At 42.4% G+C, this 22,079-nt stretch overlaps 1 protein-coding gene across 1 annotated transcript in view; it reads right to left on the bottom strand.

Moving 5' to 3' along the window:
• Positions 1 to 22,079, bottom strand: part of PKDCC (protein kinase domain containing, cytoplasmic) — a gene marked incomplete at both ends in the record, with an annotated part of 37,149 nt that overhangs the window by 12,080 nt on the left and 2,990 nt on the right. The window contains 4 exons of the mRNA XM_080342845.1: positions 1,753 to 1,860; positions 2,691 to 2,770; positions 6,811 to 7,082; positions 10,247 to 10,369. Of these exons, the coding sequence (XP_080198971.1) occupies positions 1,753 to 1,860; positions 2,691 to 2,770; positions 6,811 to 7,082; positions 10,247 to 10,369 (583 nt within the window). The remainder of the gene's footprint in view (positions 1 to 1,752; positions 1,861 to 2,690; positions 2,771 to 6,810; positions 7,083 to 10,246; positions 10,370 to 22,079) is intronic.

The raw sequence follows: 22,079 nt of genomic DNA on the forward strand, positions 1-22,079 counted from the left end.
CCTTAAAATAGAAATAAATTACAACCCCTTTTCTGTTTGGTTAAAGTAGCCTTAGAATAAACAAGAAACAGGCCTGCACATCTTAAAGGCATGGCAGCTAAGTCTGAAAACACATCTCATCTAAGTGTAATTTCCACTAACATAACTGATTCCTGAGGCTTGCCATTGGTAGAGAACATTTTCCTATCAAGGAATTCAATATTACACTCACTATCTTTAATGTGGACTGAGCAAATATGTTACATGAAGCATCTATGGATTTTCAACGCCTTTGCTCACGCTGTAGAGTGCCTGAGCCCATGAGCAGCGTCCTACACATGCAAAGGGCTCCTTGCACAGAAGGGCATTGCTAACCACAGACATGGGTAGCAGATTCTGTGTTATATTATCCAGGACTCTACAGAATTAAACTAACACAAAATTGTGTAATTATTACAGCAGCCAAATTTACATGGAGCTCTGCTCCATATTAGTAGAAACCTGCGCCGTTACATATACTACTGCTGTTGTAAGCCTCTCTCCCTGAGATTCTTCATAAACATGACGGCCCTCTAGAATTCAAAACTTCATCTTGTCCTGATACAGCAGTTAAATCTGGAATCAACCAGCATCACCAAAAAATTTCAGCCCTCCTGGCACTTCTTCAACAAAGGACGTTTGTAGTATTGATTGTACTGCTGAAAATAATTTTGCTGTGTTGACAGGCATCACTCAGCACAGATTGTGATGAAAAGCTGAAAATTAGAAAGTTAAATGAACACCTGCAACAATTTTCCTGCCAATTTTACAACAAAATAAATACTGAATTATTCTGATAAGTGGGTCAAATTCATCCCTGGTGTCATGGCCCTTTGAGGTTAAGAGCACTACGACAGGAATGAATTTGGCTCCTGTGTCTCTTTCACAGAGCAAATGCTTCACTGAACTTTTCAAACCCCCTGTGCCAACATTCATCTTCATTTAGAACCCATCTTTCCCTCTTTACTGAGCTTTTGTAGCAAAGCCATAATTTTCCTATCAACTTGCAGTCAATTATGTTGACAGTTTGACATGAATATTGTACATACACAAAAATAATTTGCAAAACAGCTTTTTCAATTGTTAGACTTAACAGTCATTTCCATCATATATAATCTTCTTTGGCACGTATAAATCCACAAGCTATCCTTCTGGGAAGAATATGCATCACTTCATATCACAGCAGCTTGAATAGCAGAGATTTTATGAAAAAGATACTATTATGGAGCTTCATTTTCATTGGGTTTTTTTTCTTTTTTATTCTATTGCTAGCAGAAGCTGAGGGACACATTGTTTTTTTCTTGCAAAGCAAGCAGAAGTCTTATTCTTCCAACCTACAAGTGCTTACTTTGCAAGGAATTCCTGTAAGTCCCAGAAAATCCATGGAGTGTTACAGCATCATGATTAGATTCTTCGCAACTCGTGTTTGGGCAGGTTCCAATACTTCAACAGCAGAGAAGCGTGTGGATGTGATGAAACACATTTTCTGCAAATCTGCTATGGAAAGCAATGCTCTGTCAGATTTCTTTATCCCCATTACAGCCTGCTCACACCTATGGATGTCCAGCTACATCACTGAGTGACAAGGGCTTCAGAAGGCACCCAGGAAGCAAAAATCAGACTACAGATTATCATGCGGACGATTTCAAGGGCCATTGTGCACATTCCTGCACATTTGCCCTTTCAAACCTCAAAGACAAAGTCTGATTTTAAGTTTCAAGAAAGATAATTTACCAGCTTTCGGCACTCGGGTGGTGTTCTGCAGGTATTCTCCACTCTTATAGAGATTCAAAACTCTCTCTAGCTGAGCAGCCGTCTCATCTATTCCCCAATGAAGTTCTCCTTTAAAAGCACAGAAAAAGAGTGAGTCAGATGAGGAGCAACCTGCATAGGACAAAATGAGGTTGCACTTAAAGAAAGGCCAAAGCACCAGAGCCCAGCAGTCCCATGCTCCATGGCAGAGTTGTAATGCTGGACATGAAATCCCAGAGTTACTATAAACCGGGTTTGCGCTGGGCATGTCAACAGCTGGCTCATCCAGCTGGGAACCCCAAGCCTGTGGTGAGCTCCCCATGAGGGGAGAACTTCAGCCAATATAGGGAATTCCAATGGCTTAGCTTGTTATTTAGCTCTAGACCAGCATCGTTAACTTCCCTGTTGAATACACACAGTACAAGGTATAAAACCCTTAGAACAACACGCCAAAAACCCTCAAATCAGATTTACAGGCACATGCAACTACTCTTGCCCCAAGGCACTACCTTAGTAATTAGTAAAGATCTATGGTAATGTCACTTGTCTCTGGCTTCTGAGGCACAGAAGCACCACTGGTACCACTGGCACTGGGGAAGTATTCTGGTTTTGTCATTAAAATGCCCCTTGTCAGAGACAGGGGCTCCTCCAGATCCCACCAGGGATGAAGTTTACCCTGGTGCTGAGGTGTCAGAAGGAAGTATACACCTCTGTGAAGCCTAGATAAAAAATCTCAAAATGGGATTTCTCTGGTATACAGAGCCATTCCTGCCTTCTCTATATGGGAGAAATTTTATCCTGGATAGAAAAACAATTCAGTTCTATTGCAATGAACATAAAAGCAGCATCCTCCCCATCCCACACATGGCAATCACACTGAAAAAGGAAATATTTGGCACTACTGTGTTTATTGCAATTACCTGTTGCATTGACTATCTTATCCAGTAATGGTCTCAGTGAGGACGGTGCACTGTGTGGAAGAAGATATGTAAAAAAGAACCTGCAATAGAAAAGTAACCCATAATGAAAATTAAAAAAAAAAAAAATAAAAAAGAGTTTACAAATGTCTAGTAACTAATGAACAAAACAAGGAATAAAATTCTTATTGCTTATAAGCCACAGACCTATTCCGGAAATATAATCATATTCTATAGTCAAATAAATATATAGGTGAGACTATTCACACAGCTGGCTGGCATACCCAGACCACACTGTGACACACAAGGCTGCCTTGTAACTACGTGTAAATGTTCCATTAAGGCACAAATTTGCTGTGAAGCCCCATGGATTGTGACTATTTGCAAAACTGTCTGTACTTTTTAAAAGGATGCCATCAGCCCGAAAAGTCTTGCGTTTTTTTTTCAGACCTTGAAAGTGCATAAATCAAACTTCTGCTTATTTCAAATAACTATTTTTTATTTCTTTTCCACAGTTTTCTTAGACTTTCAAATTAATTGCCAGGAGAAAGCCTTCTTCTGTTGTTGTAATGCCACTGCAATTAAGAATGTCTTCTCTGTTCTCATCATTTATCTAAATTCAAGATGCATTCATGTAGATATTAATAAATGGATGTACAGTCTCCATTTTAACATTTTTAATTGCAAAAGAAAAAACAATATGCCTTTACCATCACTTGAAGTATACTTAATTTTCACATTGTTCCTTTAAATTTCTATTACTCTGCAAATATTACTACCCATTGCAACCTCAGTGTCATAACAACCTAAGATGGAGATGGACAGTTCAGGATCTGACAGTATAAACAGAACTATCACACATAAATATTGGGTAATGAGCAGAATATGAACACAGTTGGGAAACTGCCCTGCTTTACATCTAACGTGCAAAGTAAATGTTCTTTTTATTTACAGAGACCATATTGTCAAACAGAAACCTCCAGGGACTCGTGCTCAGGACGAAGACAAGCAGATGTCTTACATAAGCACAAATTAAAAAATTAGGTTATAGACAGCAAAAATTGATCGACACAGGTATTACTGAGTTGACATAGTCCATAATGAATATGTCCTTGAGATTTTAGCGCCCTTCTTCATGCCTTACAAATATTATATTTATATTATTTATTATAATCTATATTATTTATTTATAAATAATATTTATTGTATTTATATTAGTAATACATTTAAATATATTTATTAAGCAGGATTATCTGCAGGTAGGTTTTCTTAATGATGAGTATGAAACAGTCAATATAAATATACACAGAAATTTAAAGTCTGGTAAATTTTTACTTAGTTTTTCTGCTTACAGATTATCCATAAGCAGAGTCCCACTGATGTGAACAGTTCTTTACAAAAGTTCAGTAGCTGTCATTTATTTTCCTAAACACTGAATGGATACAAGTCATAGAGGTTATTGTTTTTCCATGCCTATAGAAATATATGACTTGTTCTAACAGAAACATCTATCTGTGAAATTCTGACATGTAGAGTTAATTTAAGAGCAGGAACATTTGTTGTTCATTGATTGCAGGACCAGTGGCATCCTTTGCGATCTTCATAATACAGATTGTCAGAGTCTTTTACATTTGTTCCTACAGCCTTTCTTCCTTTCTTTCTTTCTGAGAACTATCTGATCTTAATTCAAGAATTGTCAGCGACAGAAAAATAATCTCAGCTATTGGTTAATAGTCAAAAATATTAATTACCCTTACTTTTAAAACTGTCCAGTGCTTCGAAAATTGTTCCTCCAAACTTTTGGAGGAAAACCCACAAAGACACATTTGTGACAGAAGGTAACCACCTGAAAGTCAAGATGGGCCAGTTCTTGCACAGCAGAGGGGTTTTTTTCCAAAATGTTTTCTCTCCTTTAATTATTTACCTCATAAAGAAACTAGGCAGATAGGCTAATTATGTTTCCAAGGCTAGGGCCTGCTATATCTTAAAATTACAAGGGTTTTATGTGCTGTTTGACATACTGCTGCTTTTGACTTCTACCTAACAGCAACAGCAACCCTTTCCTGAGGGCAATCTCCAAGCCTACAGCAACAGTGTACATCCATGAAAATATGCAATGTGGTAGCCTGCCCCTAAAGAAGGGAGAACTGAGCCTTTCAAGACAAGTGCACAGTTTGTTGCTGATCCCCAGTGTGGGTGGTCACAGCCTACTATAGCATGAGTCCGCCGTTGAACAAAAACCCACTGTCTCTATCAAATTAAACAGAAGTGGCGGCTGCAAGCACTGGGGCACTGTCTGTGTATTACACACTGGCGTGTGGTTTAAAGGCAATATTAAGAACTGTAACAGAAAAAGATTGCTTCCTTCAGCGAGACCAGCAACCTGCCGCAAGCCTGCGGCACTGCAGACGTTTCCCCACTTACAACGGAGATGGATGGGCGCCTATTAAAGGTTTCTTAGCCAGACCAGTAAAACACACTTAACCAAAAGCTAGCAAGCTAAGCAGGATCTTTAAGCCAAGCAAATGGAAATGGAAAATTTTGCAGGACATACTAAATACTGCGCTGCACAACTGCAGATGGCTGTGATGTGGTGCAGCCCATTTCAGTGTGGTCAGCTAATGCAACACAGACGCTGGTGAGCACCCTGGGACCAAAGCAGAAGACTCTCCTTAGAGCAGCCTCTCCTCACTGTGGTCTGGCAGGCAGTGAATGGCACGATACTTGAAAGGGAAGCCTAAGAAATGAGCACACCATTATGGCATTGCTTTGAGATCTTCCTATGTGGATCAGACAAGGTGGCTGCCTGCCCCAGCAGCGCCCATCAGCCAGAGCGGCGGCGGCAGGAGGAGCGCAGCATCGAGCATCGCGGCACCAAGAACTGGCCACCAGCTCGCCGGAAAGCAGTGAGATGGTTCCCCAGCATCTTGCACTGCCCTCCGAGGGGAGCGACAGCCAACAGGGGAGAGCCAAGACTACAAACATAAAGCCATTGCCCAGAAGGCTTCTGCTGTCAATTCAGAGAAACCATTAAAATCTAAGTCAGAAGACGGACACGACAGTTGAAGACCTTCCTCAGCATGGTCAACTAGACTGGGGTTACCTGTCACCTACACATCCCCCATCGCGGGCACAGTGCTGCCATAGAGAGGGAAAAGCACCAGGACCAGACCCTCAGTAACTGCTCACACAGAGACCAAGGGCAGCGGGCAGACGTGAGCGGGGCAAAAGGAAGCACCCCTTGCTTTAGAATCACAGAACAGTTTGGGTTGGAAGGGACCTGCAAAGCTCATCTAGTCCAACCCCCCTGCCATGAGCAGGGACATCAACTAGATCAGGTTGCTCAGAGCCCTGTCCAGCCTGACCTTGAATATTTCCAGGGATAGGGCATCTACCACCTCTCCGGGCAGCCTGTTTCAGTGTTTTACCACCCTCATTGCAAAAAATTTCTTCCTCCTGTCTAGCCTGAATCTCCCCTCTCTTAGTTTAAAAACATTACCCCTTGTTCTATCGCAACAGGCCCTGCTAAAAATTCTGTCCCTCTCTTCCTTATAGGGCCCTTGTAAGCACTGAAAAGGGGTTTCGGAGGTTTGGGATACACCTCAGATCATCAGCCACTTAAGGTCTCAGCAGCCCTGTGGCTGCAGTGGGGTCTGTCACCCCGCCAGCAAGGCAGGGAGCACTGAGCCGGGGCACAGGAGGAGAGTGGAGCTCTGACCCTGCCTCTGAAGCCAGCCCTGTGCTCAGCTGGTGGTGGAGAACACATAGTGACACCTCTTAACTCACACCAAAGAAGAGCTGCCTGAACCATCTCACCACAGAGCTAATGGGCCCCATCTCCACAGGCACCTCCTCTGAAACTCTCTGCTTGTGTGAAGAATTCAGTGGAATGAAACCAACATAAAATCAGACTAAAAGTGGTGAATCGCATTCAAAGTATGTAAAACATTTCCAAAGTTATAAATGCTATGTATTTTCACAAATGAAACCATTATTCATGGCTTCACTTACTCTTGACTAATGGTTCTAAGACAATACATACTTGTTGATGTGAATAACTATAAAGAATGCCGGAGACTTTTTGCCCACTTCCAATTCTCTTTTATCTTATCCAATCACATACCTGTAGGCGTTGTAGAGATTCCTCTTTTCATTCATATTCTGACACCGTCCCTCAACCGAACACGGTAAGGTGAAGTTCCTTGCAGGAAATTCCATAAAGCAGTCGCTGTTACTGGTGCAAGAGCTCTCCTCGATACTGGCATCGTCCAGATCCGTCACCTTCAGTTCCCCATCTACAATCACAAACTGCCGAGGGCGAAAATCCAGTAACGTCACGGAGCCGAGAGGAGAGTGAGCCAAATAATGCAGAAGCCGAACTAAGCTGAGACATATCTGAAATGCAAAAACATGTGTACCTTGTCTTATTTTCTCAGGGCAAAGCATATAAATGAAACCACTTTAGCTGATGATATAGTCATAAATATACGACAATATAAGCATTATAATTTATCCTTAAAACTGAATGTTGCAATTAAGGTATTTTTCAAAGGATTAACATAGTTGATTGTAAAACCCTTAGAGATTTGAAACAAAAATAAGCTTCTTTGCCAATGCTTTCCCACAGTATTCTTGAAGCAGGGCTCATTGTTGCTATTCTTACTTTTAATAGAAATAAAAGCATGAACTTTTAATAACACATTACGCACAGTCCTTGACCACGCAGGCTGATTCTGCTCTTTAACAGACTCCAGGTCTGGAAGTTTTGGCCGGATCACCCTGCGCCCGGAGCTCCAACTGCAGATGAGGTCTGTACTGCCCCCGTAACAATCTCACATTCTGACTGCTTTTATAAAGTTTTTTTTCCACTGGTTCCTCTTACATTTGCCCTTTTCCAGGGAAGAAGAAAATAAATTCCCAGAAAGAGGAGTTCCACAACTCCCCTGTAACTCTTCACCATGCCCCATGGTAAGCGTGTATGTTCGTCTGCCTTGGTGGGTTGACCTTGGTGGACCCTCATGTGACACTTCAGGGCTGACACTGCACTTTTCAATTGCAGGTTAGAAACTTGAGTAACTATTACTAGGCAGCAAACTCAATTAACATTGAACTTAGCCCCCTTACTGTTTTCAATTCATGCATTCCTTTACAGTCCACTATGTAACATATTAATGCAAACGTAGCATTAATATGAACACAGTCAAATGGTGGAATTTTTATTCTATGTATTAAATTAATAACGGGTCTTATTCAGTCTAGCAAGCTTTTTATTGTTTATATATAATATTTATTTTCTGTAAAAATACACTGTTAAGGCCACGTGCATTTAAGCAGTCAAATCCAAATTAAGTCCTGGGGCATAAACGGTATACTCAGGGAAGCACCTAAACACATCCTTCGTAAGAAAGCTGAGCATTTCTGAAGTTATTCCTCATGACCCTTCACTTCTGGGACATTAGGACTATCTCACACTTCTGTAATCATTCTCCTGCTTGATCAGATTAGAACAGTTTTATCCTACTTACAGGATACCACAGTTCACATGGAGATGCCTGTAGGTGAGATGAACACAGGCCTGGTTATGGGACGTCAGACTTCACCCCCCTTTCCTCCCTCTGGAAGGATGCAGGATTTGTATAGATGCACTCCTGCAATCTGCTGTATATAAAAGGCAGATCCAGCCCAAACTAACCTATAATACACATATTTTTAATTGCAACAAACCTAGAGTTTAGCTTGAATAAAACCATGGCTTGTCATCTGAAATTATTGACTTTTCTCAAACACCAAAAAGCCCCTGCTCCTGTAGTGGCAACCTCTGTGACCAATCCCACCGGCTGCCGCCCTGTGTAGCTGCTGCCAGGCTGGGGCTGCAGATGCTCCTGCGCAACAAGCTTTAGGCACACAAGTGAAGGCTTTGCTCTATCACGCACTTCTGCTGAGCGCAGGGGTGCTGATCTGGGGAGCAAGCTTACTGCCGAGTCCTTCAACACAAGGAAATTATTATTGTCCCTGCTCATTGCAGAAGAGTTGGACGGGATGACCTTTAAAGGTCACTTCCAACCCAAGCAATTCTCCGATTCCATGATTCTATGATTATTTGTAGGAATAAGGTCAAATATTTCTGCAGCCACTTTCAGGACTGGACCACAAGCAAGTCTCACATATCGGGAAGACGTGATTTTATTTCCTCCTTCTTTGCATTAATTGTGTCCTGGACAAGCTAACGAGCATGACATTATCTAAGACTTCATTACAGAGGTCACAGGAATGTTTCATCTGTAATTCCACCTCTGTGAATCAGCTCGGCACCTTCATCTAATTCTCCTTCATCTCCCTTTGCAATCGCTCACTCAGAAATATCCACACTGGAAGGAGATTTCCCTGTTTATTACCCATGACCTAACATACCTCTAGGTCATTTACCTTGTACATAATTGCTGTCACAATCCATTATTTGCATTCCCTGGATAAGATGAGCCAAAGACAGGTCCTGTACTTTGGGAGCCATGACGAGTACCTCTACCGCTTATTAAGACTGTATTTCTTTCAGAAGAAGGGAGATGAAGCTTAGCGTGGGGAAGACACTTGCTCCATCGATATTAGTAAAATAAATGCTGCCAGGGAACACTCCTGGGTACACAAATTTAATCCCACACACACAGTGGGTAGCACAGTCTCTGGCCCAGGTCTGGCTGGGACCAAGGCTGCTCTCCCTCCCGCATGGTCCTCAGGTGAGATGCAGAAGGCAGCACAGCCCAGGGACCACTTCTGGTGGGCATCTCGCATGCAGTCATCCGGTCCTCCAAGACTGACAGAATTCCAGCCTACAAACGTGGGCTGCACCTTGCTAGTTACTCTCTGAGATCAGTCAGGCACACTTTCAATTTTCTGGCACAGATGTAGCCATGCAATCCCAAGTGTTTTAAATGAAGACTGCGGCTGCCTTGCAACGTCTTAGGGAATTAACCTCAGTCAGCTACACGTCCCAATATACGCTGAGCAAGACAGCGCTGTCTTGATCAAAGCATTGCTGCAGTCTGGCTTCATTTTGGACAAATTAAGTGTGACCTTCGTGTTCCTGGTAAATTGCCAACGTGGTGGACAAACTGGGTTGGAGATTTGTGTACATTTATTTCACTCTTCCCCCAGGAAAAGACAAACAGAGCAGGAAGCAGTAGAAAACAATTCTAAAACCAACCTATGATAAGGATCAGGAGAGAAACGTAACATCCTTCCATTGTTTAAATCCCAGTCACAGAGCACAATGCTAAGTGCCAAACCCTGGGCCTCGGACTTTGACAAGTAAGAAATGTTTGAAGGCATTGTGTAAAAAGCACATAACCAGCTACAATTAGATAACATGGAAAGAAAAAAATCTTAAACACTAAAGAAAGGGAGTGCTAAATGTTGTTGCTAAACCAAGATGTAATACTATGCAAAGCAAACGTTTAATAAATGTGAACTACACTGCATCGTACACCACCCTCGTTTCATGCTTGATGTTTTTTTGCGTTCATCACTCTCTTAAAAGTCCTTTTAAAACCGTTGTTACTCACTCGAAATCTGTCTTCCCAGGAAGTCTGTAAAAGCTGAATCATCTCTAAAGGTGAGCCTAGTTCAGTGATGGTTGTCAGTGTGTCCGGGATGTCATTGCTATCTTGATAACAGTAGCCATAAAGCTGAAAAAAAATCACAACCAGGCAGTATCAGTGTAAGGTATCTTGGTATGCTTTCAAGTTTCTCTGTGGACAAGGTGCAAAGTGAGCATTTCTTACAAGGCTCTGAGCTCTACATATTGTATTGTCTTGAAGTCAGCCACCTAATAGCTTTTGTACCCTCTCATTTGCAGAATGGTGCCTTGAAGCTCCCAAATTAGCTAGCAGAGTTTCTTGTGGGCATCACACAGCACAAGGCCAGTGAAGTGTCCGCTGCATAACCCTCTGTACAGTATCTTATACCAATGAATATTTAAGAACAACAACAACAAAAAAATCCATGAATACAGAAACATAATTATATCGGAGGAAAATTAGTTCACTCTGCAACACCTGGCTAAAGAAGACTTATTTTCTGCTTAAAAGACATTGCGAAACAGCTTTTAATGGCATTTCCCACAGGACTATGGTTTGTGAATTGGGTGGCAACATGTATTTAAACGACATGGGAGCCTAGAAAGCAATGGAAGCACCAAAACTTATCTTTTCCAGCCAGAAATTGCCTCTTGCTATACTTGATTGACTTCTGTCTGCAGTATTGTTACAGAAGGGCAAATACTCCAAAATATTATCTGCCAGTAGCTTCTTCAGTTTGAAAGCATTTAAATGCAATTTCGGCCATGCTCCAACTCCTTCCTGTATTTGCTTTCCAAGGACATTTGAATGATTAATTTTCACTTGCACAAATAATTGCACAAGAATATTTAAGGATTGTGGAGAAGAAATGTCTTGCTTTATATGGAGTGGGACAATGTCTGACAGGGCTGGAGGACAGGCTTTCACAAACTCCCTGCCAAGCCCTGGCAGAGAGGCAGTTAAATGAGCCTGATAAGGATCTGATTGCAACTTTCCAGCCAGAACAGCACACACATGAAATAAAATTAAATGTAATCTCTGCCCCTAGTCAAATAAACCACAAAGTAAAAGGGTCTGTGTGAAAACGCAGCGTTAAAAAATGCCCTGCTGCTATTCTTCTACTGCCTTGCCCCGAGTAATTTGATTTTTCAAACCTCTTTTCATTTTATAAAAGCTCGGGGAAGCTGGTAGGGGTCTACTCTGAGCTGAGGGGACTCGGATGTGGCCCTGCAGAAGACACCAGGCTCATCCAGCGCAGAAGGGGGACAGCCCCTAATTCACCAGGGTAGCAGAGAACAGGGCAGGCGAGTGGCACGGATGGAGGGAGTGAGGCAGCACACGGCCCCTGCCAGTAGATCCCAGTACCAAGCACATTTTTATGCCTCGTGACCCTCCTGGGCAGGAAAGCAAAGACCAGGCTAAAGTCAGCAAATACGGGATTTGTTATGAACCGTTCCGTTAGCTCTGGCTGTAGCTGTCCGCATTAAAGGAAAAAAGGGTGCCAAAAAATGTACAAGAAGTAAACAATTTTTCTTTTTGGTGTAAAAATGGTGCTGTATTTCAAAACAGCTGCTTAAACGCGGACATTAACCTAAACAAAAAGGAGCTAGAAGATTTTATTTTACAACATGCCAAAAATATTTTGGCGTCAATGCGCAACACAGAATTTGTGATAGATGCCGGTATGAACATCTGAAATAGGAAAAGGGACTCTTCTCTTTACTGCCACAGCCATGACAAAGACTGTAACAGCAACCATTTCTTAACCTAGAGCCACTCAGACCAGACTTGGATTTGTTCCTCATCATCTATGACACCACAGTAGTGCAACTTATATACAGGAGTTAGACATTTGTGTGCTCCAAACTATTTTAGAGGATCACATCAGCACAAATCTGTTTAAGCCTTCTGAACCAACAAAAAATGAAATGAAATTAAAATATTTAATTCAATATATATATATTTTCTTAGAGGTAAGCTGGATTCTGTGATTCTTAATAGGTATTTCACATCTCTCTGTGTGGGGGCAGACTAAGAAGGCAAAATGAAGCTTGGTAGGTCTGAAAACCCTGACATCTGAGTGTTGAAATCTAACATCTGCTTCTTTATCATCTGCAGAGTTCAGCGCTTGTCTTTAGCACAGTAATACTATCCACTAGGGAAAAAAGCCATAAGGGAAATTAGCAAGTAATATAGACTGGAAAATGACAGTATTGCAGTAACTGTTGGGTCGCAGTAACACTGAATACAAAAAAGATAGCAGTCTTCATTAAACATTCTCAACATTTGTGAAAACCATTCCAACAACAGAAATACAGAAAAAAACAACAATTATACATTCATTTGATTATAAAAGCATAATACATACATATCTGCAAACACAAAATATTGAAAAATTAGTCTTATTATCTATTTATGTGCACAGGAACACAGAAGTAGAAACGAACTACAGCATCTGTTTGAATCTTCTTTATCTCGATCCATGAATGCCAATAGTAATAATAATGATTTAGATCTGTTCTCAGAGAGCTGGAACTTTGCTCGTAAGTAATTCATTTTAGTATTCAATTTGTACCTTGGCAAAAGTCTTCGCCGCCTGGGTATCTGAGTGTTTTGTGTATATTTTACTATATTAATGCCCTTTTAATCAGTCTAGCCATTGTGGAAGTTTAAATTATTCAATTCAGTTTGGGATTTACATTAAATTGTTCTTTATTCTCACAAGAAAAATTTCTTGCACGAGTACTGCTGAACTTAATCTTAAAAGCTGAAAAACACGGTACTAAGCAACTTAGTATACATCTAACTCAAAAAATACATAATCTAACCTGAGCTCTTTATTGCTTTTACTTAAGTGAAACCTCTCCAGATGCAGTGTTATTACATAATTATATAGAGTTATAAAAGCACAGAAGTCTGAGATATAAAGGATTTATTGGGCCGCGTTTATGCTTTTCTAAATGAACTCTTGAAACTAAATGCAAAAAGGCACATGTAATTACACGGCCATATTTGTATGTGCAATTACCGTGATTACAAACTGGGCATGTCCCAACAGCCAGTTAAGCATCTAAAATGGTTACATTCATCCCCTCCTGATGAACCACCACCCAGCATACAGATGTTACAAAATGAGGAATATATATATAGAGATGCAAAATATTCTAAGAGTAATTCTTAGGCCTTTTGTTTAAGAAGCGGGCTTATTAAGACAGAGAAACAACAAGCACAGAGGTACTACCCGAACTACTGTTTTTTATTCTTTGCATTTTTGTCCAATCCATTTTAAGGTCTGAAATGAGACAAAATGGTTTGTATTCCCAGACAGTGAAGTAAGAAACAGATAGCTGGACGCATACAATAACAAGAAAAGTAACCACACAGGGAAACTGAATATAGCTGGAAGCAAAAGATGAGCCAAAATATCTCTCCTATCTGAAATTCTATTAGGTTGGACATCATTCTCAGCATCACAAAGCTAGACTTTAGAAATATTCAAGAGTGATGGTTTTCATACGTCTTTTCAGCATGGTTCCAATTAAACGAATGGAAAGAAATACAATCCCACATCTTTTTGCTATCTCGAGCCACTGCATTTAAGTGCCACCCCAATATATTTTTGTGTAGAATCCAATAGCAAACAGTCACAATATCAGGATGCTTTTCTGTCTGTTTATAAAAACATATGCCAGATATGAAATGTTAACCTGTTCTCACATCATTTGCCGTAATTCATTTTGAGTAGCCCTGCTTACCCGATCCTTCCCTCACTGTTTGGATTTTCTCGATCCTGCATTAGTCATTACACACTCAAAACTCCCACTGACTTCAACAGTTTTTAGGGACGCTGGGCATACAGGGTCACCCCCTGTGAAAGTTATATATTGCATTTTAGGAGCCCGTGTCCCTACCACCGGTCAGTTCACCTCCCTTTACAATTCCATTTTACTACAAATGATGGGGACAGAGGTGCCCCTTTCAGAGGAGCTGGGGAAGGGGGGAGGGCGAAAGCAGAGGTCAGCCCCTACACAAAAGCTGACAAGCTTACTGAATAAAAATACAAAATAAAAGAGCTTATTAAGCTGTCATCAGCAGGGTAAGCCTGTGCAAACAACGGGTCCTCCCGCATTTAGCGTCGGCACCCTAGCTGGATTTTCAGAAAAATAAACGTCAAGCCAGAAACTCCGCCAAAATGTTACGTTTCATTTGTAGAGGTTGCTCGGTCAGGAAGGGCAGGCCCGGCCACCTGAACCTGAACCACGGCCTGGCTATTGGAGCGCAAAACTCCCCTGCAAAAATCACACCATTTCCCTAAAAATTCCAATGTGCTGTGAATTTTTTTCTTTGCCTCGTTACTTTTTAGCCCTTCATGCTCATGATCTTCCGATTTTCTCTACAAAAGCTGGAAATTTCCCCCTTTTTTCTTTATTGAACATGAGATTTCCGGGACTCCATGAACAAGAACTTTAAGAATACTTAGCAGCATCTGTAATATAAGTGACAGGTTCAACTGCATCACACCAGAAGCAACTTCTAGAAATCTAATTCTCTTTTAATTTGGACTTGCCCAAACTTACTGCAGTAAGGCCTAACCGCTGCCCACAATAGAAAAGTGCAATTTAAAAAAAAATTAAATCTCACTTTTTTGAAGAGCAAGAGCAGTCAACATCTGCCACAGCCTTTCTTTACATAGACAGATGGACACAAGGCTACCTAATCAGAACTGGTTGTGTAGAGACTGTATTTTGTAGTGACTTGGTGCCCAGGGGAAATAAAAAGCTCCCACTGACATTGGTAGCCATTTGATAAGCCATTTGTTTGAGCTGCTACATGTAAAATACAGAACAGCACATTTTGGAACCTCTTACTGTTTTATTGCTATCAAAATGAACGTAATCTTTTTTATGCAACCACTCCTTGGATTCACCTTTCATTCCTGGAGCACTGGGATGGTCCCTGCAAGAGCAGGATACAGCTGTGATTTACCAATACTTTGGGACTTTTATGTCACTCTAAGATCCAGTCATCCCTCAGGTTTTAAATATTTCCCTTCACTGATGATGGTATATACATCAGTGTATATAAATATACACATAAGCACATAGATATGTATATATTTGTATATATAACATGTGTATGTGTTTGTGTATATGATAAATATACATGATATTTGAATCTATATTTTAATTATATATATTTATTTAAATATACATTAAAATCTTTTTATATATTGCCACACCTACTCAGCCCAAAACTGTCTGCAAACCTGTAATATGCATCTCCCTGGAAAAAGGATGAGTTCCCTAAAAGGCTTAAACTTTATAAAGATCAGTCCAGAGTTAACCTTCCTGCTAGAGGATATACAGAGATGGTGCATGAGAAGTGAATTGATTTTCCTCATTGAAATCTAGCAATCAAGCCCTGCCAAGTGCTGAGCTTCACTGGAAAAAGATCTTCATACAGCACCACGCAGAACCTTTTAATAGCCAGGACCAGAACTGTGCTGACAGATGTGAGGCAGGATTTCCTCTGCTGTTGGACACTGGAACCAAAAGCAATCAGTAGGTAATTCAAATACTAAACTCTACATTCACAGTTCTGCCTAACCTTTTATTTATAAATGTGTTATTACAAGTAGTGCTAAACTCCTGAAGAGCTCGAAGGTACAATAATCTTATACCTGACAGAGTTATTAAACACAGAAGTTCATTAATAGAAAAACCAAAATGTACTATTTAGAAACACACAGGTATGCATATCTAACCATATCTGTTGGTACATCCACAGATATCTCCATTTATTTTATATGTACGCGTGTGTATACATATCCATATATACCTGCTGTTCTGACACATATTATGTTGGCTATAATCTTATGATTTAGTAACGTTATCTCCCTTTTACTCTCCCTGCTTTTCTTACACTCTGAAGTGGAAAATTCTTCTACTAAAAACATTTACAACACTTTCAATTTGCATTGCACTGCACAAGTTCAAGGCCCAACCCTGCAAATATTTAGTCATGCAAGTAACCTACTCTTGTAAAGCCTTCCAGTGAGGACTAATAGATCACTCATACAACCATGATTTCAATGGAAATGGGCTGATTTCACTGGAGGCAGCAGTTCATTATCTTTTAAATAGCCAGAAGCTCCCCTGACCTCCATCCACAGCCACTGCATCCAGTTCCACTGCTCTGCCAGATTAACCCTTCATTATGACATGATTTTGCTCTATAAAACTATCATATAACCTCTCTGCATAGTAGGTTTGGAAAAGCTTGACTTGAATTCATTAGGCCCACCTGTATAATTCTGCTTTCTTAGGTACTCCAGCCATATCACTGTGCACTTTATCATGGTGACCTTCAAAATAAGCTTGGAGTCTATCTGCAGCTACATAGTCCTAGAATAAAAAGCAACTCTTTCCAAACTGTGTTGTTCCAAATTTGACCTTAAACAATATATAACATCCGTGTTTCGTGTCTACTACCTAGAATGAGAGGTTCAGCTGAGTGTGACAAAAATAACAACTCCTTTAAAATTAGTCCAGAGTCAATATTAGTATTAGCAGAGTGCCTGTGAGAACTAGTTCTTGTCAAGTTTTTCATGGCCATCACAGAAATGAAAAATTGTTATGGCAGTTACATGCCACAGAGCACCAATCTGGACCATCAGATGACTGTGTTGGCACAAAAATCAATGAAAAAAACCTTTAAAAACCCAAGCTTGTGTATCTGACACAGACATTTCATAAACCAGGGCCACAACACTTCTACCAGCGGGCTAGCTCACATTTGAGTCTACCAATGCTCACTGTGTCTGTGCGGCGAGCAGAAGGCCAGAAGAGCCAGCCCTGGTGTGCCCTTCCACAGGTCGTCTCCTTGGCTAACCACCACAGCCCTACAGGTCACAATAGAAAGAACAGAATGTATTTCAGTTAGAAGGGACCTACAATGACCATCTGGTCCAACTGCTTGACCAGTTCAGGGCTGACCAAGTTAAAGCATGTTATTAAGGGCATCGTCCAAATGCCTCTTAAACGCTGATGGGCTTGTGGCATCAACCACTTCTCTAGGAAGCCTCTTCCAGTGTTTGACCACTCTCTCGGTAAAGAAAATCTTCCTAATATCCAGGCTAAACCTTTCCTGGCACAGCTTTGAACCATTCCCATGTGTCCTATCACTGCATACTAGGGAGAAGAGGTTTACCTAACTACCCCACAGTTGGGGAGCAGGTGAGGAGTAAAAGAGAAGCTCAAAAACCCACACGCTTTCCCCATCATAACTAATTTCCAGGCCAGTATATTCACAGGCTGAAGTGGCCTTGTTCACTCATTATCGCTCCTATGAAAAAAGGCAAGCGGCAAGGGAGAACATGACCATACCCACAGCATCCCATGGTGACCCCTGATCCCCCCCAAGCTGCTGCACAGAAGGAGTGTTGCTGGGCTCCCCTGATGGAAACTGGAAGAGTTTGCAAGTCGTTAGTTGCCATAAAGGATGCAGAAATTCAAACCAGAGTCTTCTGGAATGATTTACATGGCACATAAAACTGAGAAGCGATCATAGAAATCATTCAACAAATGATTTGGATTAGTTTTATGAATGCTGCTTGCACACGGATGGACGATATAGCCCTTTTAAACTTATGTGATGGTACATGCCTTATGCAATGTTCCTACCAACAGCTTTGCAAGTTGAACACCCTCTGCCATCCCACACAATTCAATGGGAAAACCCGTTATTTGCCAACTTCAGCATCAAGACATACAGCTCGCCTTCCATTACATGAACAGTTAGAGTTGGTTTGCAATTGTATCAGCTCTGTGCTTCCAGCAACTCTGGAGTTCCTGTTAACAGATCTTTTCTTCACTCTTACAAGCGCAGGATAACATCTGGGCCTTTGGGGAAGCAGTCTCGCAATAAAGAAGCACTTTGTGTAATTCTTCTTTCCTTGCCAAACCGCATCTGTCTGCTCTCTCTGCCCTTCTCCACTCCACCCCGAGCTCCTTGAGGCTGTGGGGACATCCCTTAGCAGCAGCAAGCTGTCTCCACCGACCCATCAGTAGGTGGCACTGCCTGCTTTTTTCTCTCCACCCACATTAATGTCCAGTGCTGGCACCCTGTATCGACCACCACTAACAATTTCGAAGGATGCACAAGTGACTTAAAAGCTTCATCTCCCACAAGGTGCATCTACAGGAATGCCAAGCAGTGAAGTGGATTGACTGGGAAAAAGTCGCAGCTCCATCTCTGCTCCCCAGGCGGTGGTGCTGGCAGTTTTACCAGAGGAACAAGGTGGAGAGCAAGCAGTACAAACCCCTCCTGCTACCTCACCAGGATTTGGCAGGCTCATCTGCCCAGGTCCTGAAGTTCCTCTGATCATAACGCCAGTTGAACAGACGGTGTCAGCTCGGTCTTGCACTGTGTGTGGTGGTCTCATTCATCTCTAGTCAATCTGTTCCAAGAGCAAATCAACTGAGCTACTTTAGAAAAGCATTAGGAAAAAAAAAATCAGTCTAAAAGGACCCTCCTACTTGCAGCAATCCCCCCCAGATGACTGCATGTGGAGTGCATGGTCAGACCCTAGACAGCCCCAGCCCAGAAGGCTAATTCTCATTAAATGTTTGGTTTAGAAATATTTGCTCCCAAGAGCTGTGAACCTCGTCTGCCCCGCCCAAAATTCCAAATGACAAGTTCTCCACGTAGTCATCCACCAGCTGGTACCAGCAATCGCAGCACTCTTCTCAGGACAGCAGTTCCCCAAGTTGTCATGGTCAAACTCCAGCCAACTGCAGATCAAAGCTTGTTGCTGGGAATCCTGCACCATAGCCACCACAAAGGGGATTCAATGTCTGCCCACTGGCAACAGGAAGAGGTCCCTGAGTAGCTGATTCCACCATGGCTTGATCCAGCCCTTCCCCCCTCCTTCCAATGAAAACAACAGTGGATTCATGCAAGAAGGATGGGGAAGAACCAGACCTTCAAGAGTCCATACACTAGCTATGCAAATGTATTTGCACTGGAAATTAATTGTATATTGACTTTCTTCAGACTTGGAAAGACTGTCTGCTTCCACTCAGAATAAACAAACTGCATTACAAAGCTTTATTAATTCTCACATTAAAATTAAACTGCCCTATCCCGCTGGCTATTCATATGTATAGGGAAACCATCAGGGTAAAATGTCTGTCAATTATCACATGTAAATAAAAGAAAATCTTATTTAAAAATACCGTGACCGGCTAGCACATCTTGAGTCTACTGAACTTGTCACAGCAAGTGTTGTATTATTTTCGGTACTATTTTTTATTCAATACATTTTCTAAATGATAAACAGTCATGACTACATTGAGAATATTTAAAACAAATCAATAAAAAATATACTAGTGCTAACTGAACCAATTCATACAGAAACTGCTTTGACTTCATAACTTGGATGGTGACTTTTTCAGTGTTGATGCCATCCCAATATTTCGTCTGCATGTTTTAACTTTACGCTAAAGCTTAATAAGCCAAATGAAACGGCCTTGTCTGGGCAGTCAGCAAACCACTGGTTCTATTAGCAGCTGGTGTCTTCCACTGGCTTCAGACAAAGCCAACCCTTTTCCTTGAGTTTTTGTGTTTGTTTTTAAGAAAGCAGTAGCTCCTTCTTAAATGAATCATTGTGAACTCACACTGGAAGTGCTGATAAACAGCTGTCACAGAAATAAGCATACACTTTTCAAACCATCTGCAGTTTCAAACATTCCGTCCTTTCCCTTCAGCTTCAGCAATGCAAAGAAAGAATTCCTCCAAAGAACGGCTTATGCCCATGAATGGCAACACTCTTAATTCTGATACTCCAGGGCTATAATTACATTATTACAGTAAATCAAACATTGCCTTTGTGTCTTTACAATCGCGTTCATTGTTTGAAATGAGCTGCAAATGGTTTGATTTTGTTTTCTTCCTCAAAGACGGGCAGGGAGGAATTAAAGCACACTAAATCATCTTCCCCGCTGAAATGCACGGAAAGCCAGGATTCAGACAGCACCATTTGAACTTTACAAGAAAAGAAACCGCAGCACGGAGAGAAAGGAAAAGATCAGGCACCGCATTTGACACAGAGCGACTGCAAAGTAATTAGCGGGCCGCTAAATCCTCTCTTACAATAAATCAGTGACCCAGTTCCCCCTCTTCCCCAGTGCCCTTCATTATAAAATCAACTTTAATGAACCACCCCTCTCCTTCCCACTCCAGAGCAAATATATTTCCACCGCAGTCTGCACCTGCACTTCTCAGTGGCCCCGGGAGCCTCGGCAAGCGGCTGCAGGGCTGGGAGGTTGCCCCAGATTAGGGGGGCAAAGGGGCGATGGCCCAGCACTGGCACTCCGGCAGGCATGCAAGTGATAGGCAGCAGATGGCAATAAAAATAGGAGGGCAAGCTGACTCCACCACAGCCTTGGCTAATGCAAAACCACTGTCCCTCTTGTCGGTTTTCCACGTTTCTTTTGATAGACTTGATTTGCCACATCTGTCAGAGTTGACACATCTGGCTCCTTCCCCAGGCGGAGGGCACAGTGGATATGTCAACATGTTGTCTGAAGACAGTGGTACTTTCTGGAAAGAGCTCTTTTCCTCTCTATCATATATTGTACAATAAACAAGTCTTTTAAAAGGATGGCTAACAAAAAAAAAAAAAAAAAAAAAGAAAAAAAAAAAAAAGGCTGATTTTGACAAGAGACAGGCCAGAATGGGAACTGCTGAGACAGTAAAGAACAAGCCTGTTATCTTACAAACTACACTTCAGGCTGTCAGCTGCCAGAGATTTACAGGAAAACCCCCCTTCCTAGGACTGAGCCTACAAGGAACTTTATTTCCAGCAAAAGAAACTCATGAACGCGTTCACCCCGGATAGCCCCTGACCGGGGCCGGGGCTGCTCCGGACGACAAGGCAGCCCGGGGTAGGGCGGCTGTCGCCGCCGCTCCCCTGCCCACGGCGGCCCTCCGGCGTGCGTGGATGGGTCGCCGAGTGCCGCGGCCGCTTTCCCCCGCCCCGCGGCGTGGGCAGACGGACAAAGACCTCCCGCTTGCCTCACGGAGCCCCGATTCTCCTCCAGCCCCGGACAGGCGGCTGCGGGGATCCCGCCGGCCCCAGCCGAGGTGGCAGCCCGGGGCGCTGGCAGGTGGCGGCGCGGAGGGAAAAGCATCGCTCGCCTCCCTGCCCAAAACTCTCCCGGCTGCCCCCTTCCCGCCCCGAGCCGGGGTTGCTGCAGCCTGCCCACCAGCCCTGCCCTCCCCCAGCACGCCAGGCTGGCAGGAGGGTGGCATGTCCTTCCAGCTATTTATAGCAGCCGGCTCGCATTTGGGTATGCCGGGAGCCACCGGGGGGAGGTAAGGACCAAAAACGTGGTAAGGAGCAAAGTCAGAAAAGCTCCCGGCCTTTGCTGGCTCTGTCAATGTTGTGTGGTGCCCGTGGCATCTGTAGGCAGTATGGGTCCTACTGCTCTGACAAGACCTGAAGCGCCTGTCAAAAGCAGGGAGAGAGGGAATGATTTTGAACTGATTTCCTCTTTCTCGGTTGCAACCCCTGGGTAATGACTTCTAAGCCCTGGGCCAGGTTCCGCTGAAAGCAAGCTAAAAATCATTCCTGAGGTCAGTAGATCATGTCTCCTTTGAGATTTTGATAGAAACATAAGCAATACGTTTCACATTAGTTGCTGGTGCCCATTTTCTGCACCAGTATTATGACTCCAGCATGACACCAGCCACATATTCCTGGCCCATATGGCTGTCCCAACTATACCTAAAGCCTGACAGGTCGATTTTTATTAGT

This window comes from Nesoenas mayeri (assembly GCF_963082525.1).
Source record: "Nesoenas mayeri genome assembly, chromosome: 3".
NCBI lineage: Eukaryota > Metazoa > Chordata > Aves > Columbiformes > Columbidae > Nesoenas > Nesoenas mayeri.